Source organism: Mus caroli, chromosome 5 (assembly GCF_900094665.2).
Source record: "Mus caroli chromosome 5, CAROLI_EIJ_v1.1, whole genome shotgun sequence".
Taxonomy (NCBI): domain Eukaryota; kingdom Metazoa; phylum Chordata; class Mammalia; order Rodentia; family Muridae; genus Mus; species Mus caroli.
Window position 1 is genome coordinate 11,852,494 of NC_034574.1, and position 22,674 is coordinate 11,875,167.

At 36.7% G+C, this 22,674-nt stretch overlaps 1 protein-coding gene across 2 annotated transcripts in view; it reads left to right on the forward strand.

Annotated features, from left to right (window-relative positions):
• Positions 1-22,674, forward strand: part of Hgf (hepatocyte growth factor) — a 68,168-nt gene that overhangs the window by 12,211 nt on the left and 33,283 nt on the right. The window contains exons 4-7 of one of the 2 annotated variants that reach the window (XM_021162276.2): positions 556-670; positions 5,406-5,548; positions 9,812-9,932; positions 11,327-11,445. In XM_021162276.2, the coding sequence (XP_021017935.1) occupies positions 556-670; positions 5,406-5,548; positions 9,812-9,932; positions 11,327-11,445 (498 nt within the window). The remainder of the gene's footprint in view (positions 1-555; positions 671-5,405; positions 5,549-9,811; positions 9,933-11,326; positions 11,446-22,674) is intronic. The other variant, XM_021162278.2, reaches the window with a different exon arrangement.

A 22,674-nucleotide genomic window follows, 5' to 3' on the forward strand; every position in this document is an offset into this window, starting at 1 on the left:
AGAGACAGAGAGACAGAGAGACATAGAAGATAGAGGCAGACAGAGACAGGGAGATAGAGATATATTGAGAAAAAGAGAGGGAGACAGAGAGACACACACAGAGAATAAAAGAACAAAAGAAAACACACCCACACAATTTTACTGAGCTAGATAAGACAAATCAGTCTTATTTTTTTTATTTCAGAGTTTAAAATAGATTTTAAAAGTTACTTCCATTTTGTTTTTAATATTTTCTTGGGTTTATTTATTCAATCAAGTCACCATGGCTTACCCATAGCTTAATCCAAGTTAAGGATGAAGAATAACCTAAAGTTAGATTGTATCATGTATTCAAAATAAGAATTTATGTCTATTTGATGTGTTTGTTTTGTATTATTCTGAAATGTGTTATGTTAAAAATACTAGGAGAAGCTTTAAGCCAAAACTTTCAGTGTTATTGGAAACCGTTTACACGAGTTAATGACTTACAGGCTTAAGTGGATTCTTATTTTTCTTCTCCACTAAGAACAGCATGTGTTTCACATAGTTCTAACATTTTTCTCTGTTATTCAATAGACTATATTAGAAACTGCATCATTGGTAAAGGAGGCAGCTATAAAGGGACGGTATCCATCACTAAGAGTGGCATCAAATGCCAGCCTTGGAATTCCATGATCCCCCATGAACACAGGTAAGAACAGCATGAAGAAAAGAGGGTCAGTCAACCTTACCTGTCTGCATGTGAACAGGCACGCACTTGTTCTCTAGGATAGCACTGAGCCATCACCACTTAGTCAATACTGCTGAATTACACAAGGCCAAAACTTGCATCAATTCAGGATTGATTGGTACAAGCAGATTTAAAAAAATATTATTTATATCTGGTCTAACATTTTTAATCTCAATGTCTCAACTTGTAAATGTTATTGGAAATGATTGCCTTTGAGAGGGTACTATGACTTCATAGGGAAGTGACAGACCTGTGATCTCACAAAGGGTGTTTTTAAACCTTGGTAGATCTCAGCTTTGGCTGCGTGTTAAAATGGCCCAATGCAAATCTTGGAACGTCCTACTACCCAAGATACAAACAGACCAATGAAATGAGAACCTCCAAAGTAGGGGTTGGGATAAGGCTCCAGGATATCTGGGGCTCCTTGATTCCTTCAAAAGTGCCAGTAAAGCTGAGACTCACTAGTCCGAACTCTTTTAACCCAGGCTGACCAGTGGTCTCATCTTTATTCTAACCTGTTGCCTAAAGTTTTGAGAAATACTTTTTTCTTGGACACTAGAAAAATAGAGTACTTGAAGATCAAAAAAGACAATATCCATAGGCTTATGATATTTAAAACATCATGGAGAAAATCATAAACATTTTATAAGCACTAGCGAAATAAATGTGTCCATGGTCTCCAGATCTACTTTCCTAAATTTTAGTAAGAACTCAAATACTTAAAAAAAAAAAACTTTACCTGGTTATAAGCTTGATTAGAAGGTTTAGTTTACCATGTTCAAGGATGGAGTAGACAGTTAACTGGACTAGTTCATGCATTCCTTAAACAAATAGCACATTGGATAGTTTTATGTTCTTAGCTCTGGGTCATGACAGTGATGGTAAGGGGCATTAACTGAGTACACATCTGGTGAGTCTCACACATCCAGTGTGTGTAGCAACCTTTCGTCATGAGATTGTGCCTCTATCCATAATATACATGCTGTGATATTGTCTGTAATAGAAAAAGATGATATTCATTCCTTTCTACTTTTGAAAAGCATATATTTGCAAAATGATCGATTTTGTTTTAGCAAGCAGATATTAATTAACCGACTGACTCATGTATAAATAAAAGCTAAGTTCTTTCATGCTGCAATGAAACCTTTGGCCTTTACCTCACGGAACCTAGCTAGTGACCATCCAAGTTGGTGAGTTCTGTAGTATTTCAGTAATAGGAAGCAACATGTTTCCAATTTGTTACAACAGTTTTAAATAATACCTCTGAAACATGGAATTATATCTAGCTTAGAACACAAATAATACAGCTAGTTTTGTTCTCCCTTAGGGGTGTGCATACTGAAGTAAACCCACTGGTTTCATAGGTAGACGTAAATTTTCATAAACAAAGGAATACCACCAAAATGAATCCTCCCTTAGAGCAGGAGAGTGTGCTGGACTCCCTAGCAGAGGTTTCATTTCAATCCAAATTCTCTACCAGATTATTAGTAAATGTGAAGTCAATCTCCCTGGGAACTAGCTTTCCTATCCAATCAGGTATTTTGCCAAAGGAACATTTTCTTGTAACTTAGAAGTATACAGTGGAGGGTATCTTGTATGTTATTCAAATACATTTTTATTTAATGAGAGCAGTATTTAATTTTCATCAATTAGCAGTTATATTAGCATAGCTAGCTTCATAACAGTTTAACTCTTTTAAATTAGGTGCTAACTAAAGATTAATTTTATGGGCAATGGAAAAAGAAACATGTTTTTGTCTAGCAGAGTGATTTATTGTTGACTGTCTAAATAGAAATATTTTATAAATGGCTTAATGGAAAGATGATGATAGATGTTGAAATTAGTATAAAGCTTAACAGAAAAATCAGGTGACCTGATACCTGCATCTATATCCTTCACTGGCCTCCTAGCATTCATTAGTGAAGCAGATGATAGAATAGATCAAGTTTCCTACGAATACAGTTTATATTAAAATAGAGAAAAAAGGAGGGGGGAACACCCAGAAGATCTAGTTTATGGTTTAGAATATATTTGGATATAACCCAGTTTTAAGTATTTTTTTCACTTATCTCTCTTAAAGTTTGCTAACAGCAAGGACAGAGATAAAAATAGCATCTGTGTGAATAACAGCTCAGTGCAGGCCCCACAGCCTTGCACAAACCCTTTGCGTAACACATTCTCAAAACATTTGTCTCATGAGCACCTAAGTGGAAGAGTGAGCGAGGCTTCTTACCCTGGCTGAGCATGGGACATTGAAGATAATCAGACTGAGCACCTTGCATATAAAAGAAAGGCAGCTGGTTTGAGGGAAAGGTAAAAAAAAAAAAAAAAAAAAAAAAAAAACACATAATGAGATGAGAAGCTGTTTAGCCTCCTTTTCCTAAGGAGGGATTTGATGGGAATTGATTCATAATTAGAAAAAGCAATCATATCTCTTCTCTTCATTTTCTGATTTCACCTCCAGTGAGAATTTATTTATTTTTCTTCTTTTGGTTATTTTTGGTTTAAATTTCTGTTTTTATTCTCTGATTCTTCCTAGCTATATATTTTTTTAAAACAAAACAAAACAAAACAAAACAAAACAAAACAAAACAACAAAAAAAAGAGGAACAAAAAACTATGGCATTGCTTTTTCACAACATATTTTTTTTTTCTACTCTAAGTCTCACATGTAAATCCTACCTCCATCCCTCACTCTCTGGAACAATAGTCCTTTAAAACTCTAGATAGTGAATAAATATATATTAAACATGATCTTAGTCACTATTTTATTTTTATTTTACTGGACAATTTCTTCTTATGATTTGAAAGTTTTTTCCTTTTATTGAAAAGAGATGCTTATTCTCACACATTATATTCTGATTAAGCTTTCCCCCTCCTCTCAGTTCCTCCTCTTCTCCCCTCCATCCAGCTCCACACCCTGTCTCTCATTGGAAAACAAACAGGCTTCTACGAGATAATAATAATAAAAGTAACAAAATAAAATATAATAAAATAAAACAAAAATTATCACATCGGAGTTGGACAGGGAAAACCAACAGAAGGAACAGAGCCCAACAGAAGGCACACAAATCAGGGACCTACGTATTTGCACATTTGGGAATCCCATAAAACACTAAATTGGAAATATATATGTGGAGATCCTGGTGCAAATTGTTCAGGCCCAGTGCATGTGGCCTCAGTCTCTGAAATCACTAGTGTCTTAAATAAAATAATGTTAATAAATAGCTGTCTCGGGAAATTCATTCTCATATCAGCCAGGTGTTGTGTACATATGAGACAATGATTATTACTACTACTTTCTCTGAATAGTTAGTTACAACAGGATTTTCTTAAATAAGTTTGATTGATGAGTTATATCGTCAAATATGCAAAGCAAATGACAGATTAATTTCTGCTAGAGAAGTATCCTGTTACAATTTTATTATAACATTTGGAAAAGTGCCAAAAAAATGAAGTAAAATATATTTTAGGCAATAATACAAACACAAGATATATACACAAAATTCTAGAATGATATGCTACGGTGAAAAAAAGAAAAATGGCTTATCTTTTAAAAATTGATTCTTGTTACACCTCTCAAAATTATCATCTTAGCTTCTGTCAGTCACATGACCTAAGGTGAAAGACTTTCTTTCACCTTTTCTCTTGCTGTAGGATACTTCTGTGTCACAGAGTTATATTAGATTTTCAGATATTTTGGGTGTATTTATTAAGTTGATTTCAATACACCCAATGACATACACTTGTGTGCTAAAATTGAGAACACCAAATCTTAATCTCAGCCATCATCAAACATTTTTGAAGAAAACAAGCCATTTGTTTCTTTGTTATGCTAATAGCAATAGGTAGGCTGTGGTTGATTATAGTTAATGTGGTTGACATTTGTCAAGTGACACCTACTCATCATCCCCTAGTCCTTTTCAAAACAACCATACAAAGTCTAAGTTGTTACAAGCTCAGGGTTGTCCTAGTGAGCTAATGCTTTGGGGGCAGTTAAATTATGTGCTGTGGTCTCACAATTCATAATGGGAAAGAACTGAGAGTGGTTTTCAGACTTATTTTGTTCCTGAGTTCTTTAGTCATTTTATATCATAATTTTTTCCCAGTTGTGAATATTTATGTGTGTGTGTGAGGGGAGAGAAAAAGACACACACATGCATGCGCGCGCACACACACACACACACACACACACACACACACACACACACGGAGACTGAGACAGAGACGAGACAGAGAGGTCCTCATGAGGAGCAGAGTATACAAGCATTAAATGTGACCCTGGATCAGCAGTGTAAGGGTGAGATCTGGGGAGCCAACTGCAGAGATGGCTCAGTGTTTCCTAGGCAGCCTTGTCTGAGCATGTGTTGATTGTGATTGGATTGTTGAACGAGTACTTTATAAAACACAATTGTATTTCAGGATATTTGGTATTGAGGAAATTCAGAGACTAGAAATTATTAATTTGACTTGGGATATAGAAGTAATCAGTGAGCTAATGCTTTGGAGGGCTTAAATTAAGGGCTGGGTAAATTAGAATAAAATTCAAGTATTTTAAGAATATTAGATAATCGAACTACAACTACATGAGATAGAAGAGTTTCTCTACTTTTGGGAAAAAGCAGCTAGTATAATTACTAGGTCAACACTAATGTTGCATGCTCTTATACTGTGATGATTATCATTTTAAAACTAGCTTTTTGCCTTCGAGCTATCGCGGTAAAGACCTACAGGAAAACTACTGTCGAAATCCTCGAGGGGAAGAAGGGGGACCCTGGTGTTTCACAAGCAATCCAGAGGTACGCTACGAAGTCTGTGACATTCCTCAGTGTTCAGAAGGTAAATGAACCTGACTATCACATGGGGTGCTACCCCGACGTGTAGAACTGTAACGTGTATTAAAGGCTAACAACTGTGAATCAGTTACGATGACTACGCTGTTCATTCAAGTGCAAGCATGGCTAGTTATGGGAGTGTTCTCACACATTGTGTCACAAATCTGTGGTCGGCAGATTCATGTAAGATTATAGAGCCAGTTACCAATGTGAATGTCACTTGCAGCTGGGGTCATGTTTCTGGGAAAAGAACTATGGGCCTGTACCTTAAGCAAGCCTACCTCTCATTCTGCCCTCATAGACCACCAGGGAGGCCCTGGAGTCTAGCCCAACCTTTTGGGGTCACGTATAAGATATCTTGCATATCATATATTTACATCACATTTGTAACTGTAGAAAATTACAGTTATAAACTTTAATAATTTTACGGTCAAGGATCCCCACAACATGAGGAACCACTGACCTAGATAAAATAAGTCATTTTGGTGCTACTCATTCAGCATCTGCCTCTGAAGAAATGCGATTAAATCAGCTCTGATGTGTCACAGCCCAGGTTGTATAGATTCAAGAGACAATATGTCAGGGTTCATTGAACTCAGCATTTCCCTGTGATTTTGGTGAAATGTGACTGCAACCAAGGGTGAGACATGATTGAAATACAGTACCATTTAAAATGATATCTGAGGAGATTAAGGCTTGGATCCCAAAGTGCCTGGAAAGCCAGCACCTGAGCCACGTTCTCACCTCTTGCACATTGTTTTCAGTGTGAAAGAGTTTTATATTTGCTTTTGCACTGGAAAACCGAAAAAAAACCAGCAAGCTGCTAGAGTGACCATTTTGGCATCGTATACAGTTTTATTTTTCTCAGTTATTTGGCGGTGGAATAAGCTGGGTTTTTCAGTTCTGTGGAAACTCCTATGATCTCACGAATTCACATGAAACACAGATTAAATTATTTTCAGATTTATTAGGGTGTTGAAGGACTTGGGGAAGGGAAGAGGCTTCTGCAACTCTGTCCAGTTTTACAATAGGAGATCATACCTGTTTATTAATCAAGTATTTTCTATATCCTCCATGAATATCCATTTCATATCATGTTTCTATTTATCTCCTAACAAGTAAAGGCATTGTTAGCTAATTATGGAGAAGCTGAATATGTTTGTCATTGGTTAAGTTAAATCCTTGACCTCATGTGCTGCAGATAGTTTGTCTCTGTAAATTCTTACTCTCCACTCCATGTCATATTCTGTTCCCTCCAACACCTTCATTGTTTTCTTTTCTTTTAAAAATAATAAACTTATTTGTGATAACATTATGAATAAGTCTGTTTTGTATGACTAAGTCTGTAATTCATATTTGTCTCAAAATTACACATGAAGAAAATATACCCCTACTTTCAGGGAAATCTCTACAATCATGATTTTCTGAGACTGAGAATCTTTGGCAAGTTTATTTATTGGTTTTGTTTGGTGCAAGAAAGTATTTCTGAGGGCAAGCAGCTTTTAAAAACTATACAGCACAACTCCTGCATTACCTTCACAGTTCTTCATGGGTTGTGATTTCAACGCTCCTCCTTTTTTTATGAAATACATTGACACTTATTCTCAGAGGTAATGTTTTAAAAAAAAATTCTAGAAAGAAGTGTTTTAAAACACTCCCATTTTTAGTTATCCTTAATAGAATGTATTTCCTTAAAATCCTTAATAATTTGAGGTCATGATACATTTTGTAGAGGAAAATATTGTTCATTAGTGTGAAAGACATGTGATACTATTGGTCATCCTGTCACTAAAAGTTGCAGATAAGCACAGAGTTCTGACAACAGGAGAATAAGCCTTTAGGAGAAATGAATAGATAACTGTCCCATGGGCTGCATTCCGGGCAACATGAGTTGAACGGTACAGCTTTAAATTTGATCTAAAATGAGCCAGGCTTTGTATGTATTTTAATGAAGGGAATTCAAAATAAGCAGCATTGTCAATACACCCATGAACAATAGGGATGTTACAAAGCATAAAAACAATATACATATGATGTGAATAGAATTAGGAGAAAGAACTCAAAATCCATTGCTTGGACAATATGATGAGTTGGCTGTCTCTGTTATTCAGTTCAATTTATTAATTATGAAGCAGCAAGTTAAAAGATCACCACATCATGAATGAGTTAGTAATTATCAAATAGCCTTATACATTTGAAAATAAGTAAAATCCCATGATAAAATTTTGTTTTGTCTTTTTTTAAAGAGGGACTTAGGCCTCTCAGAAGACGTGTTCATTTTCTTTACCACCAACAATGGGCTTGCCTTCTAAAACATAACATTATTTTCTTTCAAATTGTTCCTGTGTACTTTATCAATTTTTACCTAGATTTTAATGCCTAAGAAAATCTACTTTCCTAAAAACTATTACTTCATATACCTAGAAGTTTAGAATAGATCACAAAGTGCTGCCCTGAGTCAACAGCATCAGTATCTTCTGGGACCTTATCACTGATAACCTAGCCCAAACCTGCTTAACAAGGATTTGACCTTTAAAGGTGACTTTAATGCACGTTAAATATGGAAGCACATTGATCTACCACATCCACTCTGGAAAGTAGTCATGTTATATGGTCATTAATTTCATCTATGTAGTAATTTTTTCCTAATGCTATTAAAAATCTAAGTCTGAAAATATTTTATAATAATTCCCACAGAAATGCTTCCCAGAAAATAATTATATTCAATTTTATTAGCAGACATATTATTACAGACTGCAGAAACCAGTTATGAGTAGTATATTACAATGGAATTTGGACATTTGGGAGGCTTATGTATTATGTGAAACTAAACTTAGGTAATCTACTCTTTTTTTTTCTTTTTTTACTAAATACAAAGGAGCAAACGACAATAACAAATGCTGCACCATTTTCATTGAAAACATCAAACCTCACTTCCCCTTAAATAAATGGGGATCACTAAATACATTTATTCCATTCATATGGAAAACTGCATTGTGGTGAGGCATAGCCCATATGGAGCCCTTCAGTGTGAAAACAGCCATGGTTAGCCTGAACATCCTTCTTCAACTCTCACAACACCCTCATTTACAGTGCAGTTGCTTCGTGATTGTATCCTGGGCAATCTTCGTATCACATGAAAGGAACTGAACTGGTCCCTTGTCTTACTTCAGAAATTATCCTATATGAGAAGAAAGTAGATGAACCAATCCAATGTAGAAATCATATATTCTGGACAGTGAATAGTTAATGTCCTGTGACATTATAAAAGTAAACATTTCAAAAGAAAACATCATTCTCGAGTCACATACCAAAACATTCCCAATATTTATTAGGCAAGAATTCAGTGGATTAATTAATTATAACATTAATATCTTTCCTCACTTCAGAGAAAGTTAGATGATCAGTGCTCACGAGATACAAATGATGTGTGTGGGGAAGTTGGCCGGATTCGTAGGCGAGCCAAGCAGTGATTTATTCCGCAGGATGCTTGCTGTGCTACAAATCAACCTTCTGTTTGAGAAATCTCATTTGCAGCTAGTTGATGTGACTCTGTTCTCAGTGTGACTTGAGACCAGCCAGAGGTGAACAATTAATTAACCCACAGAATCATCAGTATGATCCTGCATAATTAGATCAGCTTATACATTTTTAAAAGAGTGGGTGCGCGGAGTTCAGTAGCAGGTCATCTTCTCTCCTAAGGTAGGTAAGAATGTTAGCTTGCCCACCTACTCAGCATGAACGTTTACTAACAGAATGGAGATGTAATTATGGATATAAGTTTAAGTTGTAGCAGACCAATTGTCTGGTCTCTTAAGTATATCAATTCTTAATGGACTGTTATAATATATACTCAGTTGAAGTCATAAGATCTTGTATGTGTTCACATGGCAAGTTGACAGAAAAGTACTATTCTATTCATGATATAGACATTGAGATCTTTCACAGTAGTTCATGAGGGAACATTCTGTAATTGTCTATCTTATATGTCCAATTTTGATGTATTTTAAATAATTATCAGAAATTATGTAGCATTCTGTCCTTATGCTAAATTTGTATGGCACTAACTTAAACATATTTATATTACATGATATATTCCATAGGTATTACTTTATACTGCTATTTATGGGTATAAGATCCCAATTTTAAATTAGAATGGTATATACGGCTGTACGATTTTTAAAATAATTTATTGTCCTTTAAACAGAACAGTGGTCTTGCTTTTACTACCAGAAACAATTAACATAGCATACTTTAATTTTATTAGTTGAATGCATGACCTGCAATGGTGAAAGCTACAGAGGTCCCATGGATCACACAGAATCCGGCAAGACTTGTCAGCGCTGGGACCAGCAGACACCACACCGGCACAAGTTCTTGCCAGAAAGGTAACATCTCACCAGATCTTGCTCCCATAGATCTCTTTCTTTACAAACTGCTGTTCATTCTGTAACAAAGCACCATGGAAAATCTCTTTCTGTGCTTTCCTTATGGGACACAGACAGATAATGTGGAATTAGCCTTAGTATTCTGGCTTCTGCCATGACTGCTGGAGGCTTTGGGTTTGCAGACAATAATCTTGGGGTGATAGGATTTATGAGCAGATATTTGAGCACTGTAGCTTCACTTTTAATTGAGTTGCTGAAGTCAAGAAGATTTTGAACAAAACTAACAGTGAGGTGCAGATCAGAAGCAGTAGCAGAAGACTCCTCTTGTTTCCCATAGCAATAAACAGACCAAAACAAAACAAAACAAAACAAAACAAAACAAAACAAAACAAAACCAGTCTAATGTGGCTAATAAAGTAATTGCTATAATGATCGGCCAAGCCTTTCAGCAGATAGTATATTACTAAATACAACCAAATCACATCTTGCATCTTCCAGATACTTAAGTCCCATATCTAATACCTTAACCTCATTCATGCCCACAAAAAAAAAATGATAATACAAACAATCTGCTGTCTGCTTTAACTTCATGTATTTTTAAATTGCTAACAGAAACATTTATTTCATGTGAAAATTTTGAATTAGAAGAAGAAAAAATGGAATTGATTTTATAATAAAAAATTAAGATGAAAATAGAGTAGTCTATTTCCATCTTCCTTTGGAAATTGGTATAAATTGGTTTTTAAATATTTCCTCGTTTTGTTTGTTTCTTTTTTTTGGTTTTGTAAATAGAATTTAAATTCTTTTTCACGAATGCATGTCACTCCTTTTAAGTAAGAACAGAAAGGATATGGTAGCAATTAAATTCCAATCACCAGTTCAGGACGCTGCTAATTTAATGGGAGGTGAGATGTGGAGAAAGTGGTGTGATGGAGTTTGTCTCTGCTCTGGTGGAGGTGAGGGCATGACCTAGCGAGGCTCCATTTCCAACACTGAGCTGTCATTAGTAGCAGAGCTATTCAGTTTGAAGTTTAAGCCTGCCCTAGAAAAGAACCTGCTCTTTAATGAGCATTCTACACAAGGTCATGTTTATGGAATTTGTCTTTAATTGCACTCTGTGAAAACAGAGATGCAGTTGGTGATCCTAACTGGTAGACAGGTCTAATAACACGGACCTAACTTAGGAACAAAGATGACCCTATTGTATCATCTATGGAATGTGTAAGTTAAATTGGGCAGTTAGGGACTGGCAGGCCCTAAAATGGTAAAGGATGGAAACTTGTTCTTTTTCTAACTTTAGCATCCGAGCTAAATGGAAAACTATTCTGTGACTTGAGGGTCGTGTGGTGTTTCCAGGCAGATTTACGTGACACTTTTCTTGGTGTGGTTTGCAGATATCCCGACAAGGGCTTTGATGATAATTATTGCCGCAATCCTGATGGCAAGCCGAGGCCATGGTGCTACACTCTTGACCCTGACACCCCTTGGGAGTATTGTGCAATTAAAACGTGCGGTAAGTTAGAGGCAAATTTATTGCTTCCTTTTCCTCTAACAGGCTGGATCTAAGCAGTCTTTATTAGGGAGATAGGTTAACAACTATTTTATTTGGTATCTATCTTAGTATGCACATATAGCAGTTTTTTGAAAGGAATACATGTTCACAAGTGTACAGACAAAACCACATTTATATGAGTGATAATATGCTTGCAGTTTAATGATGACAAGAAATTAAAAGAAAAAACAAAAGTTCAAAGAGAGAGAAGATGACCAGGGAATATGTAAACTAGTACAAAGTTCTTATGTCTGTATCCGCTTCAGAATTTCCCACCTTCTCCTGGATCCTTTCTCTCCCAGTTGTCTCTGAGTTAGAGTTGATAGCAAACCTCTTTTGGACAAAGGCAGACCCTGCCGTGGGGAAAACTATGTCTCACTGAAGCTTCTCACAGGTGACCTTAAACTCTAGAGGGTGCTGTCTTCCCTCTAGCTAGTGTTGAATATGGCCTACATTTTGTTTCACCTTGCTGTACTCCTAAGCTCTGCTTCTGGATGCGGGCCCTTCGTTAAATGCTCATGACACAAGCTAAATATCTCATCTTCTTCCTTGTGATATCCCTTTAAATTTGTGAATGTTGTCCTCTCTCTTATATCCAATCCATGTTTTATCTTTTCTTCGGTGTTTTACTATGTAATAATAATTAGATAGAGACATGGTTTTACATTTTTCAGCTTTACGATCAGTAGAATTGCATACATTTATGAGGATGTAATGTAAATTGGCTTGCCAGTTTAAAGTTATGTATTGCTATAGAGATGTATAAGGAAATGATTTATATGAAATCATGTACCTGCACCCAGCATAACATAAAATTATGAGGTTCATGGGTAGATATTTGGATGTTTCCCTGTAGCAGCTTGATGAGTAATGTTTTCTAAATAAGGCTTACAACATTATTCAGAGTGCTGAACTGTCAGTGTAATTTTTAGACACACTAATGAAATATAGCCCCTGGGCAAGTCAGGAAGGCAATGAGAAAGGACATGGCATATGTGAAATGCTCACAGAATCTGGAAGCCTCTCAGCTGATACACAGTGTTCCAGCTAGATTGAATCGTCTGTTTTGTCCTTTAAAAATTCTAAGATGGCTCTTATGACAGCATTGCTCTGTAGAGACGGGATTAGTTCCACCCATTGACTTACTTAATCATATTCAACCTTCCATCTTTTCAGATCAGTTAGATACAATGCACCAATTGTTTCTCCTTTATTGTTTGTGATCTAGGCATTATTAAAATCTTTTCCTAGAACATGGACTAGTAAACACACATATGAGTGCCCAGAGAACCAACTCGTGATTGCACACTCACCCTGTATAAATACACTTTGACATGTACACTCATATACATACACATTCACCTTACGACTGGTACAGGTGTCCTGGCAAACCTGAGTGCCGCTGTCCTCAGTGGTTCTAATTCAAATCATAAGGGTATTTTAAAAGGAGTTTGGAATAAGAGATAAAGAATGTTACTGTCATTATTTTTCTTTCCTACTTGTTGGAACACAAGCACTTATCTAATACAACCTGAATTTTACTATAATGCATTGCCTTGACTTTTATAAATACTAGAGACACTGATAAAATATATTTGAGAGTACATTAAACATACCTGTGACATTATCAATATGGGTTGTTAATAATTGTTTTTCTCTAGGTATAATATAGGCACATAATGTATACATATGCACTTGTGTGTATCCTATAATCACAGGAAATTTAACAATTTGATATCAATATAAAGTTTTTTCAGAGCAATGTAATGAAGTGAGAAAGGAAAGACACTCCCACAAAAAGTACATGACTTACAGGCTATGAAGGAATAGAGTATAAATTAATGGAACAGGCTGTGAGGTGACAAATTGGGAAGGACGTGAGCAGTATTAAAGACATATAATGTAAAGTAGATATGTCACTTCATGAGGATCTAGAAACGGCAAGATGATACAGCGTAGTATCCCCAGGGTGTTATACAGTCGCTCCTGTGAAAGCTCTTTATCTAAGGTGAAGGATGGGGAATGGCTACATTCGAGGGGATTAATTTAAATCCACTCTTCTGTTTGATCTTGGGTAATGCCATTCATGACATTGGCTGTGAGGCAGTGTCAGCCAACAGACAGAACACAAGGCTCTAGCCCCTTTATGTGGGTTTGGATTTGCTGAGCAACTACTACGGGTCACACACTTCATTGTAGCAAAGGATAAAAAATGAGCCTGAGATGAACAAAATTCTACGAATACACTGAAATCTCAGAGCTTTAGTATGAGCTGCAAAGCATAGCCGACACTGTTTTGATAGAGAAATTTGTGACTTTCAGGATCATTATTTGAATGATATTTCCTTTTCTGATGAATGAACTTCAAATTAGTACCTGTCACTTCTTTTAAGCGTTGTTCTATAGTTAGCACGTCCCTGAAAGTGAAGGATGGGTGTTGCTCTCTGTCTGAAAACTTGTGCCTTGGTGCCCTACAGAAGGCTTCTTTACCTTCTTTCACACCATATTCTTCACAGAGGCATATCTCCATAAATGTCAGAAGTCCACAAACATTCCAGCTGTATACGTTTTGAGAGTCACACACATATGAAAATTTAAGATATTACAAACAGATAAGATTGCAAATCCTGGGCAGTGCCTGGATGGACTATCAAGTTATGCTTTCCTCTGGGGCAAGTTTATATTTTAAATGTTTGTTCTGTATATTAGTCATAAATACTAGGAGTAGAGATTAATCGTATCAGCTGCTGCATCAGTCGGTTGGTGCTTCTGAATCTCCCTTATGACAAGCATCCTTAAAAAGCTTCAATGATTGTTTAAGTCAATTTACAAACTTCTTGGAAGGAAAGCTGCTTCTACTCTGCCATTGGGATTCTCAATGTATCTCTGTGGATTATGTAAGTCAATGCTTTCTATATTAGAAATTAAAAGCATGTGAATTCATTAGAATTGGTGAAAACATTAGATAATAATACGGTTAATTTTAATAAGAAAATGTGTAATTTTCAGAAATAGAGAAATCTGTGTTATGTCTTTGTAAAGTAAAAATTCTTTTTTTTTTAATCACATTTCTTAGTGTCATCTTAAAAAGAGGCAGCTGTGCATGTTTGCTGTGCCTTCAATCTTTTGGGCACAAATGATCTTAGGGTACAATTGGGAAGATTGTTTTGTTTCTGTAGGCACCCGAGGAATGTCAGGTATACCTGAAAGCACTTTTTTCTTGTGTTAGATCATGGGATGTTGACTCGTTTCCTTACAGTGCATGGATTAGAATATATCTATTGCCTGTCACCATTGATTTCAATCTCTCGCTGCAGGTAACTTACCTATGTGGTGACTTCTACTCTTAAGATGTTCCTCTGAGTTTCTTCATTATTCTTGCAGTAGGCCCTGTACTATGATTTAAATACTTGTTTGCTTGTTATAATCATTTGTCTAGTTCATTATTCTAAAATCCTTGAATAATCCTAGCCCTGGAATTCTCCACATTTCCTGTTTGATGCCTCACCTAGAGCTGTCTGCCTAGTTGTCTGTGAATTTCTCCATTGGCCGTTTTGATACATCACTCTCCTCTTTAAGCCATAAAGTAATGTTGTTCATTATCTGTGTTTGGACGAATGGTTTTCTGAGTGGAGTTATCACTCTGTTCACTGTTGTCCTCTCCCATTTTCTTCTTCCCACTACAAAGCCAGTGATGCTTTCAAAATTCTGGTGACATTATTTCTGATCATTAAGCTGAGCTGTAATATACACACAGAGGTGGGTGAGGGTGGGGAAGAAGGAGAGAAGGAGGGAGGATAGGAGAGAGAGAGAGAGAGAGTAAATAAGTTGAATATTTTCTTTGATATTAAATGAAGACAAAGCCAAGCATCTTTAATTCTTCTCCCACATTTCTTATTAAATTATTTTACTTATTTACGTTCCAGCTACCTCCCTTCTCAGTTCCCCCCTCCCGGAGTTCTTCACCCCATCTTTCCTACCCTTTGCCTCTGAGAAGGTGCTGCCCCCTCACTCCCAACAGCAGCATCTGTTATCCTTGGGGCATCAAGTCTCTACAGGATTAGGCACATCCTTTCCTACTGAGGCCAGACAAGGACATGCTTTGCTAATTATATGCTGAGGGCCACAGAACAGCCCACGTATGCTCAATCTTTTGCTGGTAGTGTCATCACTGGGAGCACTGAGGGGTCCGGGTTAGTTAATACTGATGTTCTTCCTATGTGGATGCCATCCCCGTCACCTCCTTCAATCCTTCCCCTAACTCATCTATAGGGGCTCCAGATCTCAGTCCAATGGCTGGCTGTAAATATTTGCATCTGTCTTAGTCAACTGCTGGAAGAGCAGCTCAGAGACCAGCCATGTTAGGATCCTGTCTGAAAGCACAACATGGCATCAATAATAGTGTCAGGGTTTGGTGTCTGCCCATAGGATGGATCCTAAGTTGGGCTGGTCACTGGATGAGCTTTCCTTCATTCTCTCCTCCATTTTTTCCTTGCATTTCTTTTAGATGGGAACAAATTCTGGGTCAAAAAAATTTAAGGTAGATGGGTGGGCCCATCCTTCTACTGGAGACTCTGTCTATCTACTAGAGGTGGTCTCTTCAGGTTCCATCTCCCCAGCATTGGGCATTTTGGCTATGATCATCTCCTTTGAGTCCTGGGAACCTCTCACATCCCAGGTCTTTGATTTTCTAGAGGTTTCCCCATGGCTGCATGATTGCATTCATTCTCTGGGCCCTCTGGGCTTCTCAAGGAGCCCTATACCTTATCCTGCCCACTTTCTTCCCTCCCCTTTCCCACCAAGCCCCCTCCCTCCCTTTGCCTCCCATAATTATTTTCCTTCAACTTCTAGGTAGGAAGCATCCTCATTTGGGCCTTCCTTCTGGTTAAACTTCATATTGTTGGTCTGTGAGTTGTATTGTGAGTATTCTGTACCTTTTGGCTAATATCCACTTATCAGTGAGTGCATACCATGCATGTACTTTTGGGTCTGTTTTACCTTGCTTAGGATGATATTTTGTAGTTTCATCCATTTGCCTGCAGAATTCATGATGTCCTTGTTCTTAATAGCTGAATTGTATTCCTTTGTATAAATGAACCATATTTTCTGTATCCGTTCTACAGTTGAGGGATATCTGGGCTGTGTCCAGCTTCTGGTTATTATGCACAAGGCTGCTCTGAACATAATGGCACTAATATCCTTGTGTTAGGGTGGAACATCTTTTGAGTATATGCCCAGGAGTGGTATAGCTAGTCTTCAGGTAGAACTATTTCCAAATTTCTAAGGACCCTCAAGATTGATTTCCAGAGTGGTTGAAGCTATTTGCAATCCACCAGTTGTGGGAGTGTTCCTTTCTCTACATTCTCACCAACTTGTGCTATTACTTGAGCTTTTCATCTTAGCCATTTTGATTGGTGTAAGGTACAAAAGGGGTTGGTTTTATTTGCATTTTCTAGATAAGGATGTTGTTGAACATTTCTTAAGTGCTTCTCTACCATTTCTCTGTTGAGAATTCTCTGTTTTGCTCTGTATCTCAAATCTCAATTTTAAATTGGATAACTTGATTTTTGGAGTCTAACTTCTTGAGTTGAATATATATATATATATATATATATATATATATATATATATATATATACCCTCTGTTGGATGTGGGGTTAGTGCAGATTTTTTCCTAATCTGTAGGTTGCTAATTTGTCCTATTCTTGATCTTAGAACCTTAGCCATTGGAGTTCTGTTTAGGAAATCCTTGCTCTCCCCATTCCCCCTGTGCCAATGAGTTTGAGACACTTTTTCTCTTTCTCTTCTTTTAGATTCAGTGTATCTGGTTAAATGTTGATTTTTACAAGATGATAAATATGAATCAATTTGCACTCTTCAGGCCTCCATTTAGATTAGCACCATTTGTTGAAGATGCTTTCTTTTTTTCGACTCTATGGTTTTGGCTTCTTTGTCAAATATCAAGTGTTCATAGATGTGTAGGTTTATTTCTGTGTCTTCAGTTCTTTCCAAATGACTGAACTGTTTGTCTTTGTATCAATACCATGCAGCTTTTATCACTATTGATCTGTAGTTCAGCTTGGGTTCGGGGATGGTGCTTCCCCTAGAAGTTCTTTTATTTTTGAGAAACCTTTTCACTATCCTGGGTTGTTTTTCAATATGAAGTTGAGAATTATTCTTTTCATGCCTGTGAGGAATTGTGTTGGGATTTTGATGAGAATTGCCTTGACTCTATAGATTGCTTTTGGTAACATGGCCATATTTTCTGTTAATCCTACTGATCCATGAGCATGGAAGATATTAACATCTTTTTAGGTCTTCTTCAAATTCTTTCTTCATGAACTTTAAGTTCTTGTCATACAGATCTTTTACTTGCTTGGTTAGAATTAAACAAAAATATTTTGTATTATTCATGGGTATTGTGAAGGACGTTGTTTCCATAATTTCTGTCTCAGCCAGTTCATCATAAAGGAGGGCTACTGATTTTTTTTGAGTTAATTTTATATCTGCCACTTTGCTGAAGTTGTTTTTCAGCTGTAGGAGTTCTCTGGTGGAATTTTAAGTTTCTCTTATGCATACTATCATATTATTCACAAATAGTGATACTTTGATTTCTTCCTTTCCAATTTGTATCTCTTTGACCTCCTTTTGTTGTCTAATTGCTCTGTACATAATTTCAAGTAGTACATTGGAGAGAGAGAGAGAGAGAGAGAGAGAGAGAGAGAGAGAGAGAGAGAGAGAGAGAGAGAAGCCCTGTCCTGTTCCTGAATTAGTGGGATTGCTTCAATTTCTCTCCATTTAATTTGATGTTAGTTGTTGGTTTACTGTATACTAATTTTTTTATGGTTAGGTAAGTGCCATAATCTCTTCAAGACTTTTATTGTGAGGTGGTGTTGTATTTTGGCAAAGGGATTTTTGGCATCTAATGAGATGATCATGTGATTTTTGTCTTTGAGTTTGTTTTCATAGTGGATAATGTTGATAGATTTTTGTATATTAAAGTGTCCTTGAGATGAAGACTACTTGATTGTGGTGAGTGATGGTTTTGATGTGTTCATGGATTTGGTTTTTGAGAATTTTATTGAGTATTTTTTTCATCAATATTCATAAGTGAAATTGTTCTGAAGTTTTCTTTCTATGTTGGGTTTTTGTGTGGTTTAAGTATCAGAGTAATGTGGCTTTATAGAATGAATTAGGTAATGTTTCTTTTGTTTCTATTATGTGGAATACTTTGAGGAATATTGATATTAGCTCCTTTTTCACAGTCTGGTTGAATTCTAAACTAACATTATCTGGCCCTAGGCTTTTTTTTTTTTTTTTTTGGTTGGGAGGTTTTAATGACTACTTATATTCCCTTAGGGATTATTAGACTGTTTAGATAATTTACCTGATCTTGATTTAAATTTTGTATGTGGTATATGTCTAGAAAATCATCCATTTCTTCTAGAGTTTCCAGTTTTGTTGAACATAGGTTTTTGTAGTAAGATCTGATAACTTTTTGAATTTCTTCAATTTCTGTTGTTATGGTTACCTTTTCATTTCTGATTCTCTGTGCCCTTTAGTTAGTTTGGCTAAGGGTTTATCGATCTTGTTGATTTTCTAAAAAAAAAAAAATCAGCTCTTGGTTTTGTTGATTTTTGTTAATCATTTTGTTTGTTTTTAATTGATTGGTTTCAGCCCTGAGTTTGGTTATTTCCTGCTGTCTACTCCTCTCGGGTGTGTTTGCTTCCTTTTGTTCTAGAGCCTTCAGGTGTGCTGTTAAGTTGCTGGTATAGGATCTCTATAATTTCTTTATGAAGGCACTTAGTGCTATAAATTTTTCTGCTTTCATTGTGTCCTGTAAGTTCAGGTATGCTCTGCCTTCATTTTTATTGAATTCTAGAAAATCCTTAATCCTTTGCTTTATTTCTTTCCTGATCAAGTCATCATTGAGAAGAGAGTTATTTAATTTCCATGGGTATGTGGACTGTCTGTTGTTATTGTTGTTATTGAAGTCCTACCTTAGTCTGAGGTGGTCTGACAGAATGCATGGGATCATTTCAATATTCTTGTATCTATTGAAACTTGTTTTGTCTTTGATTATATGATCAATATTGGAGAAGCTTCCTTGGGGCGCTGAGAAGAAGGTATATTCTTTTGTTTTAGAGCAAAATGTCCTGTAGTTATCTGTTAAATCCATTTGGTTCACAACTTCTGTTAATTTCACTGTGTCTTTGTTTTGTTTCTGTTTCAATGACCTGTTTATTGGAAAGAGTGGGGTGTTGAAGTCCACCACTATTATTGTGTGAGCTTCAGTGTTTGTTTTGAACTTTAGTAAAGTTTCTTTTACAAGTATGGGTGACCTTGCCTTTGTGTTATAGATGTTCAGAAATGAGATTTCATTCTGACTGAATTTTTTTTGATAAGTCTGGATTGTCCCTCTTCATTTCTTTTGACTACTTTTGATTGAAAGTCTATTTAATTGAATATTAAAATGGTGACTCCATCTTGATTCTTGGGACCATTTGCTTGAAAATCATTTTTCTAGCCTTTTACTCTGAGGTAGTCCTGTCTTTGTTGCTGAAGTGTCTTTCTTGTATGCATGAAAATGTTGGAACCTATTTGCATATAAAGTCTGTTAGTCTGTGTCTTTTCATTGGGGAATTGAATCCATTAATGTTAAGAGATATTAAAGACCATTGATTCTTAGTTCCTGCTATTTTTGTTGTTAGAGGTGGTATTATGTATGTGTGATTCTCTTCATTTGGTTTTGCGTGTGTATGTGTGTGTGTGTGTGTGTGTATGAGATTATTAATTTCTTGTGTTTTCTTGGGTGTAGTTACCCTCCTTGTGTTGGACTTTTATTTCTAGTATCCTCTGTAGGGCAGAATTAGTAGAAAATGTGGTTTAAATTTAGTTTTGTCATGGAATATCTTGGTTTCTTCATCTTTGGTGATTGAGAGTTGTGTTGGGTATTGTAGCTATGTCTAGCATCTGTGCTGTCTTAGGGTCTGTATGATATTTGTCCAAGATCTTTCTGGCTTTTAATGTCTCTCTTAAGAAATCTGGTGTAATTTCGATAGGTCTGCCTTTATATGCTGCTTGTCATTTACCCCTTACTCCTTTTAATATTCTTTCTTTGTTTTATAATATTGCATGAGGATTTTCTTTGCTTTTTTCAATCTATTTGGTGTTCTGCAGGTTTCTTGTACATATATGATTGGCCATCTCTTTCTTTGGGTTAGGGAAGTTTTATTCTATGATTTTGTTGAAGATATTTTCTTCCCTTTGAACTGGGAATCTTTATACTCTTCTATTACTTAGGTTTGGCTTTTTCAGTGCCCTGAATTTTCTGCATGTTTTGGGCTAGGGAATTTTTATTCATTGTTTTTTCTTTGACCAATGTGCCAATATCTTCTATGCTATCTTCTATGCCTGGAATTCTCTTGTATTCTGTGGGTACTCCTTGCATCTGTAGCTCCTGATCTCTTTCCTAAGTTTTCCATCTCCAGGGTTGCCTCCATTTGTGATTTCCTTATTATTTCTATTTCCATTTTTATGTCTTGGACTGTTTTGTTCAGTTCCTTAACCTGTTAGATCATATTTTTCTTTATTTCTTTAAGTTATTTGTTTGTTTCCTTTTTAAGGGCTTCTACCTGTTTACTTGTATTTTCCTATATTTCTTTAAGGGAGTTATTTATATACTCCTTAAAGACCTCTATCATTTCCATGAGGTGAGATTTTAGGTCAAAAACTTATTCTTTGGGTATGTTAGTGTATCCAGGGCTTGATGTGGTAGGAGAACTGGGTTCTGTTCATGCCAAATTATATTTCATTTTGTTGCTTATGTTATTGTGCTTGCCATTTACCATCTGGTTATCTCTTGTGTTAACTGGCTTGGGTGTCTTGCACTGGAGCAGGCCTCCTTGCAGGCAGGTAGAGCTTTGTGACCTGAAGGTCAGACAGTGCTGCCTCTAGTTAGGGTAGGTGTCCTCTGCTGCGCCTTGTTAGAGCAGGTCTCCTGTGTCCCTTTGTATTTGTGCCCCTGGTTAGGGCCCAGCTCCTGGGAGACAGGCTGTCTTTGGGGTCTGGGAACAAGCAGGGTATCTGTGTTTCTGGTTATGGGTGACCTCTTAGGAGATAGGTAAGCTGTGGGGTTGGGGCAGGCAGGCATGCTGCTGATCTGCCATAGGTTTAGGTGGAGGTATAGATAGGAAAGATGGTGGAGTTCAGGCACAGCAGGATAGCTCCCAGGTTTGCTGGGCTCTGTGAGGTTTCCAGCCGGCATGGGTATTTAGGGCAGGGATCTCACCTGTTATGGCAGATCTTCTGGGAGACAGATAGGCTGTGGGGTCTTGTGGGGGCAGGAGGCCAGTCAATCTGCCATGGGTTCAGCTGAAATTGCAGACCAGAAGCCTCTTCAACATTTTTAATATCCTGAGTGACCTAATAACCCACTGGCTTTCTCTCTAGGAGTTCTTCCTTTCTCTTCCAAGTCCAATGTTTTGTTTTATTTCCTTCTGATATCTCATATATTTTAAATTTTCATGATAATTTCTTTTCCCCTAATGTTCCTTCTGCATTGCATAATCATTTTCTCTCCTTCCTTCTCTAATATAAAGCCATACCTTGTGTAAATTTTAACTTAGCCATCATTTCACCAATACTAAATCTTTTTCCTCCTCCCACTTCTCTGCTCCTCCCCCTGCTCCTTCTCCTCCTCCTCCTCTTTATTCTTCTCTTCCTCCACATTTTCCTTCTTGAGATGAGATGACACTATGTAGTTCTGGCTAGCCTAGAACTAATTGTATAGTTCCAGTTGGCCTAAACTTGAGACATTATTCTTTACTACCCAACTGAAGGTATTACAGGTCTATTTCATTAATTATTATTTTCATTATCATTTCTAAATTTTTTATGTAACTAGGTCAAATGTTGATTTATGTATTACTGGTTGTCTTAGTCAGGGTTTCTATTCCTGCACAAACAACATGACCAAGAAACAAGTTGGGGAGGAAAGTGTTTCTTCGGCTTACACTTCCATACTTCTGTTCATCACCAAGGAAGTCAGGACTAGAACTCAAGCAGGTCAGAAAGCAGGAGCTGATGCGGAGGGCATGGAGGGATGTTCCTTACTGGCTTGCTTCACATGGCTTGCTCAGCCTGCTCTCTTATAGAACCAAGACTACTAGCCCAGAGATGGTCCCACCC